The sequence below is a fragment of the Symphalangus syndactylus genome, chromosome 19, assembly GCF_028878055.3.
Source record: "Symphalangus syndactylus isolate Jambi chromosome 19, NHGRI_mSymSyn1-v2.1_pri, whole genome shotgun sequence".
Lineage (NCBI taxonomy): Eukaryota > Metazoa > Chordata > Mammalia > Primates > Hylobatidae > Symphalangus > Symphalangus syndactylus.
The window spans coordinates 89,750,760-89,775,183 of record NC_072434.2 but is presented as its reverse complement, the minus strand read 5'-3'; the positions used below and the strand labels follow the sequence as shown (position 1 = coordinate 89,775,183).

General features: G+C 43.8%; 1 protein-coding gene across 2 annotated transcripts in view; it reads right to left on the bottom strand.

Annotated features, from left to right (window-relative positions):
* The window catches only part of KIF26B (kinesin family member 26B), a 580,448-nt gene that overhangs the window by 310,028 nt on the left and 245,996 nt on the right, over positions 1 to 24,424 (bottom strand). For both annotated transcript variants that reach the window (XM_055233556.2, XM_055233557.2), the window contains one exon: positions 2,834 to 3,000. In XM_055233556.2, coding sequence (XP_055089531.1) covers positions 2,834 to 3,000 — 167 coding nt within the window. The remainder of the gene's footprint in view (positions 1 to 2,833; positions 3,001 to 24,424) is intronic.

Here is a 24,424-nt window from a genome sequence, read left to right as displayed (position 1 = left end):
ACCAAAAGGCTCTTTGAACTCAGTTGACTGTCTGACAGCATAAGCTGGGCAGGTTTTGGCTTATCACATGGATGTCTGGGGATCTAAATGTCAAGTACATCCCTGGTTCTGCCTCTTGACAGCATGAGCCTGGAGCCAGTCATTCACACTTCTGCTTTGGGTGCCCCTCAGTGACAGGGGGGTTATTAATACGCTGCCTTCCTCACTGGGAGGTGGGAAAGCCCAGCCAATAATAGTTCTCATCAATAATGATGAGAATAACAGGGTAAAATATGGTAATGAGTAAAGGGGGGGGGAATCTATAGAAAGAATTGTTCTTTTTCACATGGTACTTTTTTCCCACTATACATCGTAAACCCTTTGAATACAAACCATGTACTTTTAATGCTTATACCATGAAGCTCCAAGTGCTATCAGCGTTCACTGCACAGAAGGTAACAGTAAAGATTTGGGGAGCCTTAGGGTTCCTTTCCAGCTCTTTGAAAGCTCACACTGCAAGCCCTTGTCGTTCTGAAGTCATGAGTTTCAAGTCTTTGTTTGCTGCTAGCATCACCTGCAGAGCCTGTCCCAGTTGACATCACTGGCCCATACATTTTAGGATTTGCCTCAGTATCTCCCTTCCACCCTAGGCTTTCACTAGTGATTTGTTATTCCTTTCCCTGCTGTGTGTTTGCTTGTTCGTAAATCCTCCTCTGATATCCTGACCTCTGGCCTCAGGCACACCTTATCCAGTACTACGAGGTTCCCAGGCCCCCCTCATTTCCACATCCTTTCCCCAGCTCCAGAGACACTGCTGGTTTCCTTGCACCAAGAATTTAAGGGGAACTCATGTTCTCCTTAAATTCTGCCCATTGGGAACCCTCACCTCTTATCTCTTCCTGCTTCAAATCTTCTTCTGGGTTGCTTTGTGAGTCAGTCAACCTTCTGTAAAATTCTCTGGATGGAACTGAACGGAAGACTTTCCACATTCAAAGAATTTCAGGTTAGAAAGGCACATCAGAAGTCAATTCCCATCTGAGCATTGAATGTTCCCTCTAGGATCAAGGCCAGGTAATTACTCAACATAACTTTGATCTCCCTTAGGGACACACATCTCACTCTCTCCTGAAGCCGTCGGAATTGCAAGTTCTTCATTCTGAGCTAGGAGGTCCATCTCCTCCGTCATTATTTAGCCTCTGTCTACATACCTGGTTGCTCTACAGAACGAACCAAGTCTCCATTTATATGATAGCCCGAGAGATAGCTGACAGCATCCATGATGTACCCCAGAGTCCTTCTCTTCTCCAAACTGAACCTACCATGCCATGGCTTCTTAGCCTCCTTTGGACATGTTCTAATAACCTCCTAGGAGCTTCTGTGCTTGTGACATTTCCTCATAACTGTTCCCTGTCTTTATTCTCTCCCTAAACGGCATGGATATGACCTCCCAGTGAGCTTGGACTCCCTGCTTAATGGTCTGGGACAACACAGAGATTCATGCCCAGACAGGGCTAACACAATGGTCCCCACTGTTGGGTGGCCAGCCTATACATAGTTCCTGTTACTTCCCACACATTCAAGTTGTCCCAAGTGTTCATAGGACAATAAACACAGCACCAAAATACAATGAAGACCCTCAAAGCCGGTCTTCCAACAAGCCCTATGTGCTGCCTTTAGGGTCCCATCATCCAGGGTCTTAGCCCTCTGTCCTCCTCTGCCTTGCCGCTGTCCTAATCAGAGCCCCTTCCCCATACTTGTGTTCTGGATGTTACCATTCATAAAGATAACCAGCAAAGCCACACAACATTCCTTCTTACTGACATAGTAGCAACCATTTCTACAGTGCTTTATAATTTCTCATCATCTTTTTTTAGTCTTCAGAGCAACCCTGCAGAGTAGGTATTATCCTCATTTTATAGATGAAGAAACTGAGGCAGAACTGCAACTTGAACCCAAAGGGTCTTGTGATTTCATATCTGATGCTATCGTATTTATTCTATGTCCTGTTTACTCAGGTGCTTGCAAGTCTTAGGCAGAGAAAGTTTTCTAAGGTTCAGTTCTAAGCATTAAATTAAAACATGAGTTATACAGAAAAATGTAGAGGAATCCGGTTTCTATTTCTGGCTGTGCTATAAACTCACTCCTAGTTGAACCTTCCCGGTCCTCAGTTTCCTCATTCATAAATAAGGAGATGGAACCAGACAATCCCTGAAGTCCTTTCCTGCTCAGCTGTCCTTCGTCTCCCGCCCTGTCTCTGCCATGTTGCCAAAATTAGGCAGAAAACATAGTTGAAATATCTTTCTTTTTCGTTTCTTGTATTTTTAAAGTTCCCAAGATTAGCTGGATAGTATTTGATAACACTCTGGCTAATCTGTCAAGAAGTGGGGGGAAAAAAACCCTGCCATCTATTTAATAGCTTTTAAGCAGTTCCATTTCTGCAATGAGAAGATAAATCTGGAAACACCCACCGGAGGGATGCCTCTACAAAGTCCTGATGCTGCAGAAGAACATCTTTAGAGCTACACATCAAGAGAGCAGTGGCTTTTAACCCTGGGGCTTCTCACAATGTCTGCAGACATTTTTGGTAGTCACAACTCGAGGAGGGTACTGCGGGCACACATCGAGGGGTACAGGCCAAGGATGCTGCAGCCCATCCTATAACACACAGGACAGTCCCCACCACAGTTAGCTGGCCCGAGAGGTCACAGTGCCATGGCTGAGAAACTCTGTCTTAATGAATGACATCACAGATTGGCCCCAAACTCTTTCTAGTGTTTCGGCTGAGCTAGTCCATGTGAGGGGCTAACCAGGTGGGCTCATCGGAAAGAGCCAAGCATCTGAACAGTTCTCTTACCGTGCAAAGAAGGAGGCGGCCACCGACGTGCCTGTGGAAGTCTCGCTGGCCACGCAGGAGCCCTGCGAGGCTGGGACGCTGCAGGCGGAAGGCTTGTCTGCATTGTAGCCGTTCAGCACTGCCTCTGTCAGTCCTTCCCGGCCACTCTCTGTCATCAGCTGGGAGATCTGACAAAGAAAATGGATACGGAGCTCATTACCTGTGGCTCACTGCACTTCCTGACCACTGACAGCATCTCTCTATTTGGGGGAGGGAGGCAAGAGGGAACAGGTTTCTATCCCACCTGCATTCAGTTATACGTGGATGCTTAGGGCTACTAGAAGGCTATTTTCCAGCATTTTAGCTAGGATACTTCCCCGTTTTCATTAAAAATAATGGTATAAAATTATCCCCTGACATTGTAAGTTTCAATTATGTCTGTGTCTTCCCTCCATTTGGAGGGGAAAACATGAACCATTATCCATGCACTCTTTGCAGCCCAAGACCAGAACAGTAACATTAACTAATGCTGGCTTCTTACCAGGAATAGCCCCGAATGCTCCGAAATGGAGCAGTGGGGCAAAGGCATAGTTTTATTAAGAGAGAAGTAAGCCTGCTAATAAAGAACATAAGGAATCAAAATACAACAGTATTTGGTGGTGGTGGTTTTCTGTGGAAAGTCAATAAAACAGGCAACATAGAGAAACTAATAAAAATAAATACAGCCACAATGAATTACCAATTTTTTTGAAGGGTTCAGATCATTTCAACAGACTTAATGAACTGCTGGTTCATTAAGATAAAAGGCTTCTGTTTTATTTGAAATGATTGCCTTTATAATGGAAGTTCTAGTGGATGGGTCTCAGTCCATTTTGCCTAAATCTACATAATAAGCTGTGAAGAATCAAACTTTGGGGCAAAACATGGATCTTGTGTAGAAATATACTTTTGAAAAGTGCTAATCCCCACGGCAAATATAATAATTATGCAGGCAGAGTTTAAGTATTGGGAAAACCTGTTACTTGAAATCTTCAGTCTACTTGCAAAAAAAGAAAAATGTTAGTTTTTTAAAAAAGAGGAAACTTTAGTTGGAAAAAAGTCACCAGTCTATTCAAACCCTTAAATGCTAAATGGAAAACGTTTCCAATCACCTACTAAATACAAGTGCAATAAAGCAAAGATCCGGAACAGTTTCCACTTTGTAACTGAATAGGTCAGTGAGCCCTAAGAGCAGCCCATTTGTGAACCTTTAAAAGTAAAAACATTTGTACTTTTCATTATTAGCAGAATAGCCATTACTCTGAGTCCCATTGACTGGGAACTTTGCTCCGCTTAAATTCATGCTCTTACTTGGAAAGCCTTGGCATTACTCAACGGAAATTCTGCCAACACACACTTTCTTATTCTCATTCATTCAACGCAGTGTAAGGAAACTTGACCCAAGTGAGAGAAACTGGAGAGGAGGCTGCAAAGGCAGCTGCTGGCCCAGAGGACATTCCTGCTGACTGAGCAGACAGCCCGCAGAGCCTCTTCTCGGGCTTCCTTTGCTGCTGTGGGGTGCGGGCTCCATTCCACTGGCTGCTACTGTCCCCGCGGAACGGGGCAGCCCGGAGGGCGCAGCTGAAACAACTGGAAAGCTGAGGACGTGACGATGCACACCGTCGTCCCCACTCAATAGTATCGATGAAGCTCCAGGGGACGCATCATGCCTCCCGGAACATGTCCAAAGACAAAACGAAACCCCCAAATTCATGCGACAGCTTTTTTTTTTCCCCAAGAATCTAAGACATACATCTGATTTTGACACACAGTGACATGTGAAACAAGCCACCCTGCCTGGGTTATTTCCTTTCATTACCGTATTTCTCATCTAAAATTTGGAGGGAAGGGATTCCTTATGCACAAACTGTCCTGCAGGTGCCCTGCAAAGCCAGAAAGAAGCCGCTGGAACGTGTGTGGTGAATGGCAGGATGCCTGACACAGAGGCACAGCTTTCTGGGTGGGTCCAGATTCCCATATCTGGTCCAGAAGGGATGTGAGCAACCTGTGGGTTCACAGCTTTCGAAGATGTCTCTGGGCAAATGAATTTCAATGCATGAGCTTCCTGACTAGAGAGCTATTGGCTATCTTGTGTCAAGCAAGATTGCTTCTCTTAATTTTAAAGACTCTGGGGTTAGTGAGTATGAGACACCGAATTCCCAAGCCTATAAATAGAACAATCATCAATGGTTTTTAAAAGTCAGGATCACAGAATGTTCTAGAGCTAGAAGAGATTTCCAACATCATCATCTTCAAAACTCTTCTCCTTAGATAAGACACCTGAAGACCAGAGAAGTGATTTGCCCAAGCCAATTTGTATCTAGGAATAGGACCCTGACTCTTAAACCATTTCTAGCACCTACCTCCTTCCTCTAACTGCCCTTCTTCTAATTAAAAAAAAAAAAAAGTCTTCCCCTTCTAATTAAACAAATGTGATATATAGAAAAAAATCAAATAATAGAACATACACGTGTATCCACTACCACTATTTACAAATGTTAGCATTTTTTATCTTAGAAAATATTTTCTAGAAGAAACCAAATATTATGTAAAATTAAAACTGCACATTTTCCTAGTCACGCTGCCTTTCCTGTTCCATTTTTCAGACACAGCCAGTGTCATGATGACGGGGCGGGGGCAGGTCCATGTTCTTATTTCTCATGGTGTGCTTTCCATCACACTCCCTCCCTCCTTAGAACCTGACAGCTCATTTTTTGGTTTATTTTGTGCATTCTTTAGATTTTGTTCTGCTGGTTCCACAGCGGGCAGAGGGCATCCCTCCAAATGCCTACTCAATAGACTCTCACCACCTCAAAGGTCATGTTCTCATTTGTATTTATGCCTAGTATCCTCTTCAGAGATTACAGACTTTCAGAAATAATAGACCAGGATTTGGCTACAGCAACTGCTAATTTACCTCCCCCTCAGTTTCACACTCCAGGGCTCCAGCCTCAGGCAAGGTCCTCAAACACACCTCCTGCTCCTTCTGCTGTGGGGCCTTTGCTCTCCATATGGAATGCTCCCACTTTTCCTGCAGACGTAAGCTCAAGCCTCACCTCCTCCGAGAAGCCTTCTTCCATCCTATGCTTCCTCTGCTGGACGCTTTTACACAGCCCCAACCTTTTCCCTCAGTATCTCCGCTTCGGTTCATATCATGCATTTAATAGTAAGTCATTTTCTCCCACTACACAAAAGCCCCAGGTCTCTAGGTCTAGGGCTGGTTTGCTCACCACTGTATACCAAGGTCAATACAATGACTGGCACACAAAGATGCTCAAAACATGTTTGTGGAATAAATCTGAAGTATTCTTACTTTCTACTGCTCACATGTATCTACGTACATTTTCTTAAGTCTTTTAAGTAAGAGTCATTTCTTTAAAACACTCCATTGCTTTTCTATTTTGTTTGATTCTTTTTTTTTTTTTTTTTGAGACAGAGTTTCGCACTTGTTGCCCAGGCTGGAATGCAATGGCGCAATCTCGGCTCACTGCAACCTCCGCCTTCCGGGTTCAAGCGATTCTCCTACCTCAGCCTCCAAAGTAGCTGGGATTAGCCCCTGCACCTGGCTAATTTTTTTTTTTTTTGTATTTTTACTAGAGATGGGGTTTCTCCACAGTGGCCAGGCTGATCTCGAACTCCTGACCTCAGGTGATCCACCCACCTCAGCCTCCCAAAGTGCTGGGATTACAGGCATGAGCCACAGCGCCTGGCCTATTTTGTTTGATTCTTAAGATATGACAGTCTTTTCTCCCATCCTCATCACTGTCAAAGGATAGTGTTTTGGCTCCACAATGTTTGGGGATCAAGAGCTGCCTCTTGTTTAGTCTACTAGTTCATTCGTTCATTCATTCGTATGAACAACCATGTGTTGGGTGCTTGGTATATGTCAGGCAAAAAAAAAAAAAAAAAGTAGATGCTGAAGATTCAGGAGGCTCTAAGAAATGTGCAGACATTTCTTGTCAATATCTTGTGCAAAGACAGTCTGCAAGATAGTGCTCCAAAAGCAACTTCCATTATCTCTGTTTAGCTCCATTTTTATAATTCCGAAAAACGGAAGAGCGAGGCTTGCTCTCAGTAGAAGCAGCTGTAGCTTCTTCAACAATTACAATCATATCCATTGTAGATGATTCTGAGACAGAAGGAGCCTCCCTGTTAGACCGGCTATCGTTTTTCCCACATACACTGTTATGCAGGTCTTTGGAGTGCTGAGTTAGATGGATAACTTCTCACCAAGGTGCCATCTTGCTTGCCACCAAGATACTTGCTAAGAGGAATTTACTCTTCCTTAACCTGCAAACCCTCCCTAGGGTTGCAGGATTACAATACCATGGGTTGTAACTGAATTGTCCTATTAATCAAAGAAACAAAATAATGACCTACTACATGAGATCTGGCTACGAAAGAACCACTCCAATCCAAATTCTTTCTGAAGCTCTCTGCAACGGTGATAGTTTGTCTCTGAGTTGTTTTTATGTCAAACAAAGAATGGCAGTGATCCATATTCGATGACAATTAAACAGTCATTAACAGCATAAGGGATGCCCTCAGACGTGTCTGTCCCTTTGCTGCTGCTAAACCGCTCCTTCCTCATAGAAGGCTCACTGCAAACAACATTACGTTATGTAGACGGGTTGGCTACTGGTTTCCACTTCACAGACAAGAAAACAGAGGCGAGGAGAGGAGTCCGATGATGGGTCCAAAGCCACTCAGCCGTCAAGTAGGGAAGTTCAGCTGGAAGCACAGGCCTCCAATTCCCTTCTTTCCCCTTCCTTCCACCATCTGACCTCAGTGACTGAAGTTTACTGAATAACCTGAGCACCAGACAGACTTGGGGGATTACAAAAGGTCAACTTTGCTTAGTCTCTGTCCTCAGGAGATTTGAAAGGAAGGTAGATAAAGAAACTTGTAGTCAGCCAGAGACAAATGTTCTCTCCATTCTCTAAAATAAGAGTGAGTGAGTGTGTGTGTGTGTGTGTGTGTGTATAGAAATATTATCTGTGACTTGGAAATGGGGAAGCTTCCAAAATGTGTTTCTAGCCAAGTCTTGAGGTCAAAGAGGCCTCTGTAGGACCTAGAAGGAAGCCTTAATATTCCCTTTCTCAGTTCCCGTGCGTGAGCCCTGCAGCACTGGGCCTGGGTGCCGAGGCCTGGGGAGGAGGAGGAGCTGAAGCTTGGTCACTTCCGACTGTTTCTGAGGGAAAGAGGCCCTGGGCCCACGGCTTCAGCCCTGCTCAGACCAACACAAATGAGCCTCATGCACCTCTGGCCCCCACCATGAACTCCCTCCATTCTTCAGCCTTCCCACCTCCAGCCGGTTCTCAGGAGTGGCTTCCACTGAATTCCTTGAGGGATGTGAGGAGTTGACCTCCCGCATCCCACCTCCCACCCCACCTCCTCAACAGCACTTCTCCTCTTGGCTTTGGAATTTCATCTCAAGGCAGTGGCCTTTCCTACAAGTCAGTGGGACTCCCTACACTTCAAAGCAAGTCTTTCCAGGAGGGACCTGCTTCTTGCTGCTACCTATAATAAAGATCACTCTGGATGTAAAACTGCCAGGAAGCCTTGGCTACGCTAACTCCACTGGGTGTGGGGATGAGCTCCCGGGGGAAGCCTGCCCCTTCTCCAGCCCCATCTCTGGCCCCCAGGCCAGGTAGGCAGCCACAAGACAGAGCTAAGGACGGGCTTTAGTGGATGCATACAGATCTCTCACTGCAGTCCTGAGGCAGTCACCGGTGGATTCCAAGACAATTCAACCATTTCACCAAAGAGGGAACCGAGGGTCAGAGAGGCTGAGCTCCTTCCCCAAGGGAAATCAGCTAGTAGGAGGAGGAGCCACGGTTGGGATGCTGATCCGTTCGGCTGAGGTGGCTTCTATGCGGCGTGTCAGGCCTCAGTTCCGTTTCCCTCCCTTCACTCTCCCCTTCAGGACCACTTCCTAACTCGAGGCTGCCCTCAGAGCCCCTCCCTGCAGTCCGCTTTTAGAGGATGTTCTCCTGAAACTTGAGTCTCACTGCATAATTCTGAATCAAGAGCCTTACTTTTGTTATTTATTTATTTATTTTTGAGATGGAGTCTCGCTGCGTCACCCAGGCTGGAGTGCAGTGGTGCAATCTCAGCTCACTGCAACCTCTGCCTCCCGGGTTCAAGTAATTCTCCTGCCTCAGCCTCCTGAGTAGCTGGGATTACAGGCGGACACCACCACACCCCACTAATTTTTCTATGTTTTTAGTAGAGACAGGGTTTCACCATATCGACCAGGCTGGTCTCAAACTCCTAACCTTGTGATCCATCCACCTCGGCCTCCCAAAGTGCTGGGATTACAGGCGTGAGCCACCGCGCCCAGCCAAGAGCCTTATTTTTAAAGGACTGGCTTACATCTGCATGTTGGACTGTTAGGAATTTATTTCTTCTCTTGCGATACTGTGAAAGATACATGATTCTTCCTGAGAAAACCTCCAAATATCCATCTAACACGTTTGAAAACCCTACAGTGCTGGTGGAAAGGCCTCATTATCTTGGTTACGTGTATGTGTCACTGTCATCGTCTAAAAGCAGTGGCTGAAAACACGCTGAGTGGTCCTAATCACAGGCTTTAGGGGGACTGAATCTTCACCACGGGATTTGATTTGGTTTAGTTCTCACTGAAACCTGTTTTTAGCTCTCCGTCTTGATTACAGGGGACCCTTTCACTCCTTAAGGATATCTGTTACTTTCTAAACAGCACATCATATCCCTCGGGGTGGTGGTAAAATGAATATGGGTGGCAGCAAAAGAGGCCAGGCTGCAGCGAGAGGGTGCACATGTGTGTTTGTGCAGGTGTGACACGTGTGCATGTGTGTGTACATGTGACATTCTCAATGTCCATGAGAATTCCATGTACCATTAATGAGCAGTGAAAGTCTGCTTTTCACAGACCACATTGAAATAAAGCTTCTCCTTCTATTTTAACTTTTAATTCACATCTTTCAACCACATTTAAATGTCTACACTGATACCTCACTATAAGGAGCTTGGTACTCTTCCCAAAGAAAGAGAGAATCCCAAATGTGGTTACCATCTTGACCACAGAATCAAGATAAAAGACGTGTGCCTCTTCCTAAGGTTGCTTCCACAATGCAAATTGCAATCTGTAAGCTGCTGACCTTTAAATTCTACACTGAAGGAAGGACTCTGAGAGCTACCAGAGTGTGTCAGCATGGGCATTCATCTTAAACGGCATTATTGACCCAGAAAGCCACCTCCCTCTGACTCTGCCAAGACAGCAGGGAACACCAAACAGTATCTGTTTCCTGTGTAGAGACATCTACGGAGAGCAATTGCTTCCTACTTAGTCTTTAATTAACGACATTTAATGACAGGCTCCCCCTCCTCAAATCCCAGAAAATAACATTTAATAAGATTTTCTCTTACACAATTAATATCTCACTGCCTTGGGACATCTTTTATTGCTATCTGCTTCTTACACTGTTACTTAATGCTCTTACAGTTTTGTAAACAGTGAGTGCTAGATAAATATTTTTGATCCAGGTTAGCACAAATCAACTCACGATTATCCTGGAAAAGACCATCCACAGCTAATTTGTAAACCCTTAGTATTGTCTTAGGATGTGTCTATGCTGTCAGTCGTTATGCTCTTAGAATATGCCAGAATACACTTCTGGATATTCTATAAAATAAAAATTATGAAAGTCCATCTGCAAAGGAAAAGATCAAACAATGCACGCCCAGATCAAAGTTAAATAATGTAGAACTGATCACGCCGACGTTCCACTGCAGTCAGACACAGAATAGAAAGCTGACAATGATAGACAGAGGGCACCTTACTCCAGTCATCACGATGCAGTGATAGAGTCCACATAAGCCTTATTCAGTCTTTGCTCATAAGAGAGAGAAAGAAAAAATAATTATGTCCCTTTCTATGTAGGAGACTTTGCTTCGACTGCAGGAATATGTCTGAATCCCCACATCAAGTCACTTCTGGAGCTGACTATAAAAATGTATCTGGCAGAGGGGTCTCCAAGAACAGGCTCCCCCTAAGGAGCAGATGTCACTTTGTCACCCCACCAGACCCTTCCTTCCAGGTCGAGGACAAGCAGCTACAGAGGACTCTTGCTCTGACAACCACAGATGCATGCCTCTCGCTTCAATGCCACTCCCCCGCTGGAAGGTGAAATGCTTCCTTTTATGAGTTATGTTTATTTCTTCCTTGCAGGCAGAGAAACAGATGAAATGACCCAGCGAGGAGGGAAGCACTGGGATGCCTCCTAACCCGGGACGGCTTCCTCTTCTGCAGCGTCTGTGTTTGTCAGTGTCTCCTCTGGATCAGGCAGGCCTCAGTTCTCACTAAGCTATTCCACTCAACTCTTTCTTCCCGTGCTTCCTGACCCCAAGGTATCAGGCGAACTTGTTGATCCATTTAGACTTCACTCTCACCCCGCTTGTCTCTTTTCTTCCTGCACACCAGAGCTACCCAGAACTGCGGTGATGCCTCTCCCAGGCAGGGTCAGGCCTGCTGTGGCAGTGTCATGAACCTTTCCTAAGCAGAATTTGTGAAGAGGGCAAAAGCTGGCATCAGCAAGACATGTTTTGGTTTAGACGTCTCAGTAGACATTGCAGCAAGTTAACTATTGCTGGGTTCTTGTTTGAATAAAATGTACTAAAAACTAGGGCAATAAAATGGATTTTCTCCGACCTATCTCATCAGAAGTTTTTATTTAAAAATAATACAGAAGAGCAAATATTGTATGATTCCACCTATCTGAAGTACCTGAAATAGTCAAATTCATAGAGTTATTGTTAATGGGGGCAGAGTTTCAGTGTGGGAAGATGAAAAGGTTCTTTTGGTGGTGGATGGTGGTGATGGTTGCATAACAATGTGAATATACTTAATGTCACAGAACTGCATGCTTAAAAATGGTGAAGATGGTAAATTTTAGGTTATATATATTTTACCACAATAAAAAAAGAAAGAAGGCCAGGTGGGGTGGCTCAAGCCTTTGGGAGGCCAAGGCAGACAGATTGCTTGAGCTCAGGAGTTCAAGACCAGGCTGGGTAACACGGTGAAACCCTGTCTCTGCCAAAATTACAGAAATTAGGCGGCCATGGTGGCACGCGCCTGTAATTCCAGCTACTTGGGAGGCTGAGGTGGGAGGATCTCTTGAGCCAGGGAGGTTGGGCTACAGTGAGCTATGATTGTGCCACTGCACTCCAGCTTGGGTGACAGAGCGAGACCCTGTCTCAAAAAATAAGAGAGAGAGAGAGAGAGAGAGAGAGAGAATCTCACAACACCAGAGAGTTACTTGCCCTTAACTTGTTCCACGTGGCTACATACCTGCTGTGCCATATTAGTGTGGTCCTAAGGACCATCAACGGTAAGGCCCAAGTCAAGAGAAGAGGGCCAAGAACCCAGGGTTTCTGTCTTCCAGTGACTGATATGCCTCTATATATGTCACGAAGTGTGTTCTGCGGGGTGGCCTCAGTGACAAGACCCCACTTTGCCTATACCGCAGGCCTACAGGAGGAAGAGCTGGGATGAGAAGGAAACTCAGAGAGGGGCCAAGCTTGGAGAAGAGGGAGGAGATGGGTAAGGGAAAGCCCCCCACACAAACCCAACTCTTTGGTTAAACGTCATCTGATTTCTTAATACTTGCATGAGTAATACTTGCATCCTTCTTCATCTTCCCTCATATCTGCCAAGTCACACGTGAATGACCAGTTAGCATTCCTTCCATAATGCAGTATTCCAGAGCTGGGGTGGTTCAGATCTTTTCTTAGGCTCACAATTTGCTTTTAGGCTTTTAAATAGGCTATAGCTTTTTCCTACTGCTGTTGGCATGCTGTCTGCAGAGAAACAGCAGTTACCGCCCAAGCTGAAGCTTGCCCCAGACCTGGCCTAGTCCTCACAGCTCATGCGGACACAAATCACCTCTGAGACTCTGAGGCTGGCCTTGAGTCAGACAGATAAACTCCTCTCTGTGCCGTCCAGCACCCCCAGCCAGCATCCCAGGCCATGATGGGATTCTTATGTCCCAGGGCTGGACGTTTGATTACTCTTATTATCTTAGCTTGCTTTGGCTATAAATTTTATTAGTGGCCATAAAATTATCCATCCACAGCATTTGACTCAGTGACCTCTTGCAAAAGAGAATTCCACAACTGGCGATACGCAGGGCCTAGAAGGGCTGCCTTTTCTTCACCCTCAATTTATAGCCCTACCTCCAGCGCTCTGCCTTGCATGATGAGACTCTGCAAACAGAAGAGGCTGCTCATGTTTCAGGATTCCCATTATCGGGGCTCAGATCTGGCCCCTCAGCACCTGATAACTGTTTTCTTTTATCCTTTGTATTGCCAGAAGATAAAGGGGCAGGGCTGCCCGCCTGCTCCAGGAAGGACCGAGAATCAGCCAAGGGCCAACTGCATGTCTGTCTGGGGTTCCTCCCTTAGATTTCTTAGTTCCAACATGTGCGGCTTAAGATAGAGATCAAACTTTTTAAAAAGAGTCTCCTAGAACAGATGATACGGTCCCACCATGAAGCTTGTAGTTTTGCACATATGCATGTGAATTCACCTGCAGGTATGCTGGATCTCAATACTTACTCCTCAGTGATGCTTTGGGGGGTGTTTTCAGTGACATAGTCAGCGGTGTATAATGAAACAAGGAGTCCAGTTGACATGATGAGATCAGCTTCAGCTTCAGAGGCCTTTGAGGATGTGAACCAGGCGGCCTCACAGATCATCATCATCATCATTACCACTTTTGAGCGCTTACCATGAGCCGGCTTCTGTTCTAAGAGCTTTGTATGTATTGCCACATTCAATCCTGACAACAACCCTATGAAGTAGGCACAACTGTGATCGAGTAAGAGCTTCACTGCTGTCTGCCAGGCAGAAAAGCCCTGGAGAAGATGAGGCCCGTGGGCTTGGATTCTCGCTACTTTTGAGTTCATATTGGGCAGCTCAGGCCCACATCATCCAGAGAATGTACAGCTCAAGTACAGCTACCCTCTTCGGAAAATGTGCTAACAGCAAAAGATTGTATTTAAAAAAAAAGAATCATTTGGGACCAGACGCGGTGGCTCACGCTGGTAATCCCAACACTTTGGGAGGCCGAGGCGGGGGATCACCTGAGGTCAAGAGTTCAAGACCAGCCTGACCAATACGGTGAAACCCCGTCTCTACTAAAAATACAAAAATTATCCAGGCGTGGTGGCGTGTGCCTATAAGCCCAGCTACTCAGGAGGCTGAGACAGGAGAATTGCTTGAACCCAGGAGGCAGAGCTTGCAGTGAGCTGAGATCGCACCACTGCACTCCAGCCTAGGTGACAGCGCAAGACTGCGTCTCAAAAAAAAAAAAAAGAGAATTATTTAAGAATCATTTGAATAAGTGATCATAATTAGGATTATTTGAATAACTGAGCACAATAGGCTCTCTCTATCCAGTGTTTTGTGATGTTTATGATCAAGTGAAAATAAAATCAAATGGTCTGAATCTGGATGTCATTGATTTCACTTTCAATTTGCAACTCAGCAAATTCAGACTGAGTAGTCAAGATGAAATCACAACCCTAATCAACTCAACCCTGATGTCAGGGTCAGGCCAGAGGCTACTCCTAGGCCAGCTCCTGTGTACAGAATCACCTGGGGGCGGCCCTTCTATTGGGGGAAGGCAACCATTGTTTCTCACCCCCAAATAGTCAACCAAGAGCCAGTGCCCCAGGAAGCATGTCTTGACCACTTGTTCCCCGCACTGAATGATCAGCGCCACCCCCTCCACAGGACTCCACTGACAGTGGACACTGTCCGTTCAATCCCAGGGCCTACAGCATGTCTTGCTTTGTAACCACCTGTTGTCGGTCTCTCTCCCCAAGTAAATGGTCAACCCTAGGACCTTAGGGACTGTGTCTGTTCTGCTTAGTATTACCAGCATAGGACAGTGTCTGGATATGGAATTTATCTAATAAACACATTAATTCATATATTAATTAACAGATGTATACAAATAGGAATGGATTTAATTTAATTTTGTTTGTTTTTAAGGGACAAAACTTTGTTTTCACTTGATTTTTAACATGGTGAATAGGGTACAGAAAGCTTTATTGAATGAACTGAGATGTTTCGGCATATACATAATTCAACATAGTGGTAGTAAGACAAATTGCTGGATTCAGGGAAGAAAGGGCAAACAAGGAACAAAGCGAGACAAAAGGACAAAAAGCAAAAGAGAGAAACGGGAGAAAGAAAAAAGAGAAAAACAAAAAGCAATGTACACGAAGAGATGAGAAGCGGGGAGAGAAAACCAGTAATTGTTCATCTCAGTCAGTCTGAGTGTGAGACGTGACAGCCATAGCTGCAGAGCTGGAATTCTCTGGAATATGGGGCAAGTAATCACAGGAATACAGCTTCCAAGAGAGGAGAAACCAAACCCAGAGGCTAAAGGGCCCCCCCCGCCCCGGTTCTTCCCCATAGCAGGCATGAGTTTCAGCTGCACTCAGAGCTCTCGGGCGCCAGAAGATGAAATGTACAAACTGACAAATTTAAAGACCCTGTCACAAAATTGAGCCACCCTCCTTCTTTTATCCATTTCAAAAATAGACCTGGGCTGGGCACAGTGGCTTACACCTGTCATCCCAGCACTTTGGGATGCCAAGGCAGGCTGATCACTTGAGGTCTGGAGTTCGAGACCAGCCTGGCCAACATGGTAAAACCTCATCTCTACTAAAAACACAAAAATCAGCCAGGCGTGGTGGTGCGCACCTGTAGTCCCAGCTACTCAGGAGGCTGAGGCAGAAGAATCACTTGAACCCGGGAGGCAGAAGCTGCAGTGAGCCGAGATCGCACCACTACACTCCAGCCTGGGCGACAGGGCAAGACTCTGCCTCAAAAAAATAATAATAAATAATAAAATAAAATAAAAAATAGACCTCACCTTTGAAGAAAAGAGCTTGGAATTTTTGACTATTGAATACTTGCTTTATGTGACTGTTGCAGAATGGCATTGTTTATTAGTTATGCTGCCAAGGGGAAAGACAATGAGATTAAGAGACTGAAATTAGATTAGCTGGAACTGCTGCAGCATTTAATTCTAATACAGATCATGCCTTTTTCTATCCATGTTTAATCTGCCATGTCTTTCTTGTCTGTGGAGCCCATCAACATGCATCTCCAGGCGGTCCCTTCCCAGGGCCTACGTCACCTCCATGTCCAAGTTCTTCACCTAAGTCTTGGCTGATGCTTGGGAAACTTTCAAGGCAACCAGCAGTGCATTTTACCCCTGAGCAACTCCACATCGCGGCCAGGAAGGAGATGCCCAAATTGGAGACAGGCTGGACCAAATTAAATTGTCACTATAATCCTAGTGCCTAGCAAAGGGTGTGTCAGGCATCAGGCCCCTGGTAAATGTTACGTTAAGTGTTAGGAACTAATTCTGGGCCTGGCTTGGTGGGAGCAACATGGGAGGCTGTGGGCGAGTCATTTCCCCTCTCTTTGACTCAATTTCCCCAGAGAGGGGAACGTGTGAGACTGCACATAGGATGATTGGAGGGCCATGCGGCTGAACATGCCCTGTGCTTCCTAAAGTCATAATCCAATCTAAAGCAGGAACATTTACAGATGTTCCCATTACATCTCTAAAAAATGCCCCTGACTTAACCTTTGAGTGGCCTTTGTGCAAAAACATACAAAGATATCAAAAATGACAACAAATAAATTCCCTACCAAACTGGGAAAAAAATTCCCAACTGTCAATGCTGAATAAGAATCGTTCAAGAGTCAGCTGATTGTTCCAGAGTAATGCAATGGCTTATATGGTTCCAGTTTCGATTTGACACCAGACCTTGTATTCTGTTTACCAACTGCAGAAATACCAAATCCTACACAATTCAGAAAGCAATTTTTAAAAACGGAGCTGGAAAAGCCCTTAGATCTATTCTAGGCCAAGTTCCCTGCGAAAACGTGAAGACACAGAAGCCCAACTTGGTAGGATGAGTGATCCTGATTCACACCCCTAGTTCATGCCACACCCTGTTAATTGCAGTGCTCATTTATGCATACAAAAAAAAACAACAACATCAATAGGACAGCAGAACTCTGAAACGACTGAAAATCCTCGAAATACAGAGAGGGAGAAAGAGTCTGTAGGTTAGCCATAAGCCAGGGGCTCAGTTCTACCCAAATGACCAGCTGTGGGACCTTAATAAAGTCAATTAACCTCTCTGCATTCTAGCTTGCAAAATCACAGATTTGCCATAAGGAATATTAACTAAAAACACTCTCAGGCATCTTTCTCCTCAAATAAAAATGGCTTAAGAATCAAAACCAATGCTCTAAAGCCTCTAATTGCAAACCTGCACACGGGTAGGCAAACATTTGTGTGCTGATCTTGTGAAGATATTTGAAATTGTTCCTCTGCCTATTCCCTTTGGAGTTTTGGATCCCTTACTCTATAAGGCTGATCATCTAAACTTTCACATCATTCCTACACGTCCAGAATTCAAAGAACAGCTTGTCACGGTTGCTTCCCGGGAAACTCTGTTTCATTAATCCTAATTAGGACTGATCCCAATCTTGTCACCAGACCCATGACAGACTTTGCATCTGATGGTTTTCTAAACTGGTTGACCCAGGGCATTTGGAGGATTAATAAAATATGCTTATTTACATGTGTGTGTTTTCATTTTCTATTCACTAGTAAAAATACCATGAAGAATGCTTTAAGAAGTGTAGTAATGTTTTCACTGTTCTCCAAGTCCTTCCTTAAACCTGAATTCTCAAATTTAGGGATATGGAAAAATCCTGGACCTCAGAAGATACGAAACTAAACTCCAAATTCTTTTTTTGCTGTTGTTGGATTTCTTGAGGTCTATACAATTTTCTCATCACTTCCCTGCTTTCTGCATCATTAGCACAGAGACGAAGCTCTTCTGCGAAAGTTGACACCAGAGAATTGTATCATCTCATTATGTCTTCACTAAGTAAATATTCTGCTTTTTTCCCCTGTTGTGGCTGTAACATTCCAGCCAGTGTCCTAATTTCTCCAGTTGGTGGTTCTGCTCAAATTTCTCCTCTGTTCATTTAAGACGCTGGTTTTCTCTTCTATTCTGCATGCAACGGCATTTCCCAAAGCTTGGCTATACTTTCCACTTGTTAGAACTTTATAATATGGGTCAGGCAAAGTCAATACCAACTAGCTTATTGTAAGCATATCTAACTAGATTCCCCGAGCTAATAAACCAGAGCCAGCGAGATTGGCATTCCCCGACACCTCAGGGACCCCAGCCCTGAGGGTGCTCTATTCTCAGAGTTGGACCTGGGAGTTCATCTCGTCCATATCTGCCCTTTTGTTACAAACCTCGAGTCCCTGGAGTCTGCTATTTAAAATAGAGCCAATCTTTTGGGATTCTTGTCTTTCATACACATTTGAAAAGCTATTCATCTAATCCTGAGTTAAAAGACTTTACGCTGCATAAAAAAAAATTCAGTCGTTGCAATTCCTCAAAAATGAATGATCTCTTAACAACCTTTTGAGAGAAAGCAGCAACAACACCTCAGCTAAGTCTGTCCTCTTCCTTCACTGTCCCCTCAACTGTGATTCCACCGCACTTAAAACAAAGGAACTTTGAAGTCTGCAGTGTTTCCATGTGTGTAGGGCAATGATACAAAACCATCAGCTTCTCAGATCCAGAGTCTGGAATCAATCAGGCCATCTCCGAAAAGAAGCCAGTGGCCCCAAACTACAATTTTTGATACAAATTGAGAATACATAGCATTTGTAGTAAGCTCTTATTGGCATGGACAACAAGCTATCTATTATGAAAGGTCAGTTCCACGAGGGCAGGAAATCAATCTCACCTTTAGAGTAACTTTTACTTCCCTAAACAGTACCCTTGGAGTAAGTATTAAAAACTATGCTATCTGCATTTCTACAGGGCTTAACACCAGCAGAAGTCTAAAACGTTGGCAAGAGTGAAACATGTACACATTTTGTAGTTAGCTTCAGATTTAGTAGAGGTTTTTTCCCCCAGAGCCTGAGAGGAGGCCAAAGAAACACATACGCATGTGGACACACACAGGCATGCAGACACACCCCCCCATGCACACACACGCATGCACGTGGACACACACACATGCACGCACACACACACACATGCATGCACACACACACACACCCCAGAACTGCTCTTCCAACAGGGAAGAGGTTTAAGCAGTGTTTTTCAGAAAGAATGAAAACTACTCCTTTGGGGGAAAGAATGCAAAGAAATAACCTATGAAATATATAAAGACACGTTTGAGAATCAGTAAACATGCCCACTGAGGAAATAGAATAAAGAACCTCCAATTGGATTAGTCCTTAAAGGAACGCATCCAAAAAACAGGGTTGGAGGCTATGGAAGCTCCTTCCTTCTATAAACCTTTAAGAACAATACAACTAGTCAAGCTCGGCAGGGTGGTGTGCCCCTGTAGTCCCCACTACTTGGGAGGCTGAGGCAGGAGGATCACTTCAGCCTAGGAGTTCAAGTCCAGCCTGGGCAGCATAGCAAGACCCCATCTCTACAAAAAAATTTTTTAAAAATTAGCCAGACATGGTGGTGCACACCTGTAGTCCCAGCTACTGGGGAAGCTGAGGCAGGAGGATCATTTGAGCCCAGGAGGTCAAGGCCACAGTGAGCTACGATTGCACCTCTGCACTCCAGCATGGGCAACAGAGCGAGACCCCCATCTCTAAAAATAAAAATAAATACAACAAGCCAGCTGCCTAGAATTCACTCCAGTACAGACTTACAAAATGAGGAGATGTGTCAGATGCTAGGAGGAAAACTCTTCGCAGCCATGAGTTTTTGGATGTGTAAATACTTCTAAAGTCTAGAATCTAAACCACTATAGCCCCTAATCACTAAGTTGTAATTTCATTAATGTCCTAGACCGGCCTTAGCCCAGAGTAAACCTGGTGTGTACCAAGCTTGCCCTTTTTTCAGCTTATTTCCATCCAAGACAGCCTTCAGTGTGACATATCTATAACAATCTTATGTCTTTTATTTTTCAGGCTCATTCAGCTTAAAATATTTCTTGCTATTGTCCCTGAGTACATTTAGACACGTCAAACCCTGTCTCCTGAATTTGGGTTCAGGGATCGCACTCGCTCTAGTTTACAGACTGTCAATTTTTAACTAGTCGTTGGGAAGGAAAAGGCAGTATTTATGAAAGATGCTTTATCTCCAAATTCTGGAAAAACTTCCCTCCAATCCAGGTCACCATGGGAATCGTTGGCCACATCCAAGGGTCAAACATAAAAAGGCAGCAGTGAGAATGAGAGGCGTGGGCTCTGTATCCAGCGAGCCTGCCAAACCCCACAGACAGGAGGGACTCAGATGAAGGCACCCAGTTTAAAGGAACTTTGTTCTGTTTGTGCTTTGTTTAAATCCCAGAGTGGGAGATGACCTACAATAAGCCACTTGAACCTTTTTTCTCTGTAATTCTCCCGTTGAAATACAGTAAGTGGGAGTTCTTTCAATAGTAGCTGTGCAAGCCTTTTCAGAAGCTAATTAGAATACTCCACAGCTACCAACGTGGAGAACAGCTTCTCAGCAACAGGCTTGCAAGCTGAGGGCAGGCCAGCCCAGCCTCACCCCATTGCAGTCCTAGCAGGCCTAGGGGAGCCTCAATCCTCCTTACCCACAGGCCAGGAGCCCCAGCCCAGCAAGCACTGACTCTCTCCTCCCTGTTTGCTGCTGTTTGCACTGTGGGGTGTTTTTGTTGTTGGTGGTGGTGGTGGTTTTTTGGGGGCTTTTTTGGTGGTGCTTTGTGTGTGTGTGTGTGTGTGTTTGTTTATTTGTTTGGAGATGGATTCTCGCTCTGGCTGGAGTGCAGTGGCTCGATCTAGGCTCACCACAACCTCCACCTCCTGAGTTCAAGCAATTCTCATGCCTCAGCCTCCTGAGTAGCCGGGATTACAGGCATGTGCCACCACGCCCAGCTAATTTTTTGTATTTTTACTAGAGATGTGGTTTCACCATGTTGGCCAGGCTGGTCTCGAACTCCTGACCTCAAGCAATCCACCCTCCTCGGCCTCCCAGAGTGCTGGGGTTACAGGCGTGAGCCACCGTGCCCAGCCTGCTGTTTGCACTGTTGCTTATCTATTGGAAGCTGGAGTAACAAGAACAAACTCAGCTAAACTAAATTGGTCCTTTGTTTGCCATTATCATAAAAATTTTATGTAGGAACTAATAAAAACATACTTTATGTGTGCAGTTACATGGGTTTACACGGGCAATAATATCCAGCAAGTTATATGCATAAATTCAGTTATAGACACCTAGAATAAATATTTTATCTTTCCCAATGTGTTTGCTTATTGGAAGGAAGCTGTGAACACAGATGCTTATGGCTAATCTGCAGCTTCTAAGGGCCCTTATGTCTCCCTGGATGCCTGTGAGATAAGAAAGGTCCTTTCAGAAGTTTCTGGATAATTTTCACACCTCTTTAGCCCCTTCAAAACTCTGTATTAATCAGACCTCCAATCCATGTAAATGGAAAGCTTTTTACAAAGATTTCAAAAAACAAGTCACTTTTGAAGTGAGTTCAGGATTTTCTTAGAATTTTTTAAATTAAACAAAAAGATTCAATTCTTATCTCAACTGGGAACTTGGAGCAGATTTACAATATATTTAATTAAAGAAGCTTTAATGAAATCCAAACCTAACCAAAAAAAAAAAAAAAAATTGGGATCATTGGCTAGTCAGCTTTCCCTTCCACAATTCACTCTAAAATATACTGAATGAGTTGGGTTTTTTTTTCCTGTATTTTCTTTCCTTCTAGAGCTGAGCTTTCCAACAGAAATAAAATGGGAGCCACAGATGCAAACCACATATGGAATTTGGGGTTTTCTAGTAGCCACATCAAAACATTAAAAAGAAACAGGTGAAATTAACTTTAATAACATCTCATTTAACCCTGCACATCCAAAATATTATCATTTCAACATGTAATCAATATAAAAAAGTCTACTAATGAGATATTTTACATTCTTTTTAATGTACCAAGTCTTTGAACTCTAACGTGTATTTTATACAGACTAGTCACATTCAATTCAGACTAGCCATGTCTCAATGCTCACTAGCCTCATGTGCCTGGCGGCTCCCATACTGGATAGCAGGGGTGTAGAGAATCCTCAAGTAGCCAAGGAAAAGGTAATTTCAAAAAAAAAAAAAAAATCTCACTATCTACGTGATTGTTTTATGCCCTGTGGGCATACATCCCTCAGGTTATAATTATGAATTTAGAATACTAGAAACTCAGAAAATATTAAAATTATATGCCATTTTAAGAGTCCATTTTTTTCTTGTCTGTAACCCATGGTAAAATAGGCGAACGTAAAGTAAATCAGGTGAAAAGGATAAATACTTAGGGCAGCCAAAAACAAACCCTATGTCAAAGTTATCAGAGTCACATTAGAAAATGTTACCTGTCTGACCATCTACCAGCCTTAGGGTCCCCGCAGCTTGTTAAATACAGACCACAGTGAAATATCTTCTATATAAAATTGCACCCTCGGAAAATGAGAAGCCAATTTTCTTTCCATTTAATTTTTTTTCTTCAAAGAAGCCATGTACCAGATTTCTATAGCCTTTTAAAAAAGCAGCGTCTTCTCTCACTCTTTCACCATTACTCTTTCTCTTAGCATAGATACTAGAAATATCTATAAAGGGTATTTTGAAAGCAGGGGATTATACTAAGAAAGAAAGGAACTGAACATTGGCATTGTAGCTCTGATTTTTTTTTAAAGTAAACTGTGGCAAATTATTCAGCTTCTCTGTGATTAAATGTTGCCATCTAAAAAATCATCTCAATAATTCTGAGTCTGTATGATAGCCTGTGAGTGTCAGGCATAGTTTTTACTTGATGTGTTATTATATTTAATAATGCATATTGGTGCATCTTAAGCAAGTTTTTCTGCAGGGCAGGAACCAGAATTGCTGACCATACCCTTTACCAAGCTAACCAAAGCTGTGCATGCATAGAAATGCTTAATTATCATGCGTGTTGCTTCTCATAAGATGCATAAAAGTGCTGAGATAAGGGCTGTAGGTAAATGTAAAGGTATTTCTCTTTCTAGATTCATAAGAGTGTGTTGTCTTGATATGAAACGAAGATTCTCAAAATGATCCTTTCTTCCTCCTCAAGGATGAAGGGAAGATCTTGGCAATAAGTCGGATTGACAACAGCAGAATTTGAAAATGATCTCAAAGGATCTGATCTGTTTTTGTATGATTTAAATCAAACAAAGAAAAGTCAACCACGTATATAATGTACATCCAAAGTTTCTCATCCCCATCCCTTCCACCATACACAGGAAAACACTTCACATAGAAGGGGAGTGAGTCTGGACTCCAGAGGACCTAGCCTTCATTTTCAAGTGAACGAAAGGATGATTGTAAATGAAATGTACCCTAAATAAGAAATACCTCTGTCTAACAATTTTGAATAAGCTAATAAGATGACAGATAACAATAATAATGGTACAGTTAAAAGAGCCTCAAAAAGAGACATGACAACTAAATGCAATCTGATCCTAGACTGGACCCCTCACTGGAGGGAGACAATGCTATAAAGGACATTATCAGGTCAACTGAAAACAAATTGGAACATACATGATAGATTCCATAAAGGTATTCATCAATGTTAATTTTACTGAAGCTGATAAGTGTACTCTGGTTACACGACAGAATATCTCATTTCCTAGGAAATATGCATTGAAGAGCTTAAGGATAAAGGCTCATGGTATATGCATCTTACTCACAAATGGTCCAGAAAGAATAGTTAATCGCTAACCGAGTACAGTGAATAAGGGTGTCCTTGGTACTATTTTTATTCTTGCAACTTTTCTGTAAGTTATTTCCAGGAAATTATATATATATATAATTTATAATTTTATAAAAATTTTATTTTAAAATTCTATAATTTTATAAAAATTATAATTTATAATTTTTGAGGACTTTACAGAGGGCAATTCTTTGTCCTCTTTGCCTAATTTCAATAGCAACACCAAATTCAATTTGGCGTAGAAAATGCAGAGTGATGACTGGGCTCACATCTGGTAAAGGGCTTGCCTCTCATCAACCCACCCCTCCACTGGCTATGAGCTTGGGTCCCTCTGCTTGACTTAGAAACAAGACATAGAAAGAAGCCTGGGCTTTGGGTGCTGGGTCTCAGGATCATCCCAGGTGTCTGTCTCCTGCTCTCATTTCTGTGGACAGACATACAGGAGGAGTCTCTGCCAAAGGTCAAAGCAAGCTTTACGGTGGCTCTGCAAGCTGATAAGGCTCTCTGTAAGGAGATAACCACAGGTTCCATGAACCCTGGCTGCCTACACCTCCGTCGCAGGCAGCCGGGATTACTTTATCGGGGGTCAAGGGACCTGTGGGAACCACCTGGATCAAAGAGTAAAGGAACTCATTTGTGAAGGTATTTTTATTGCTTCCCCCCACCTCACCCCCAGAACTCCCTGAAACAACCTAATCCTTCAGTTTAAGATGGAAACCTACAAATAAAAGAGAGACATGGAAGCAGAGCAGAGCCAAA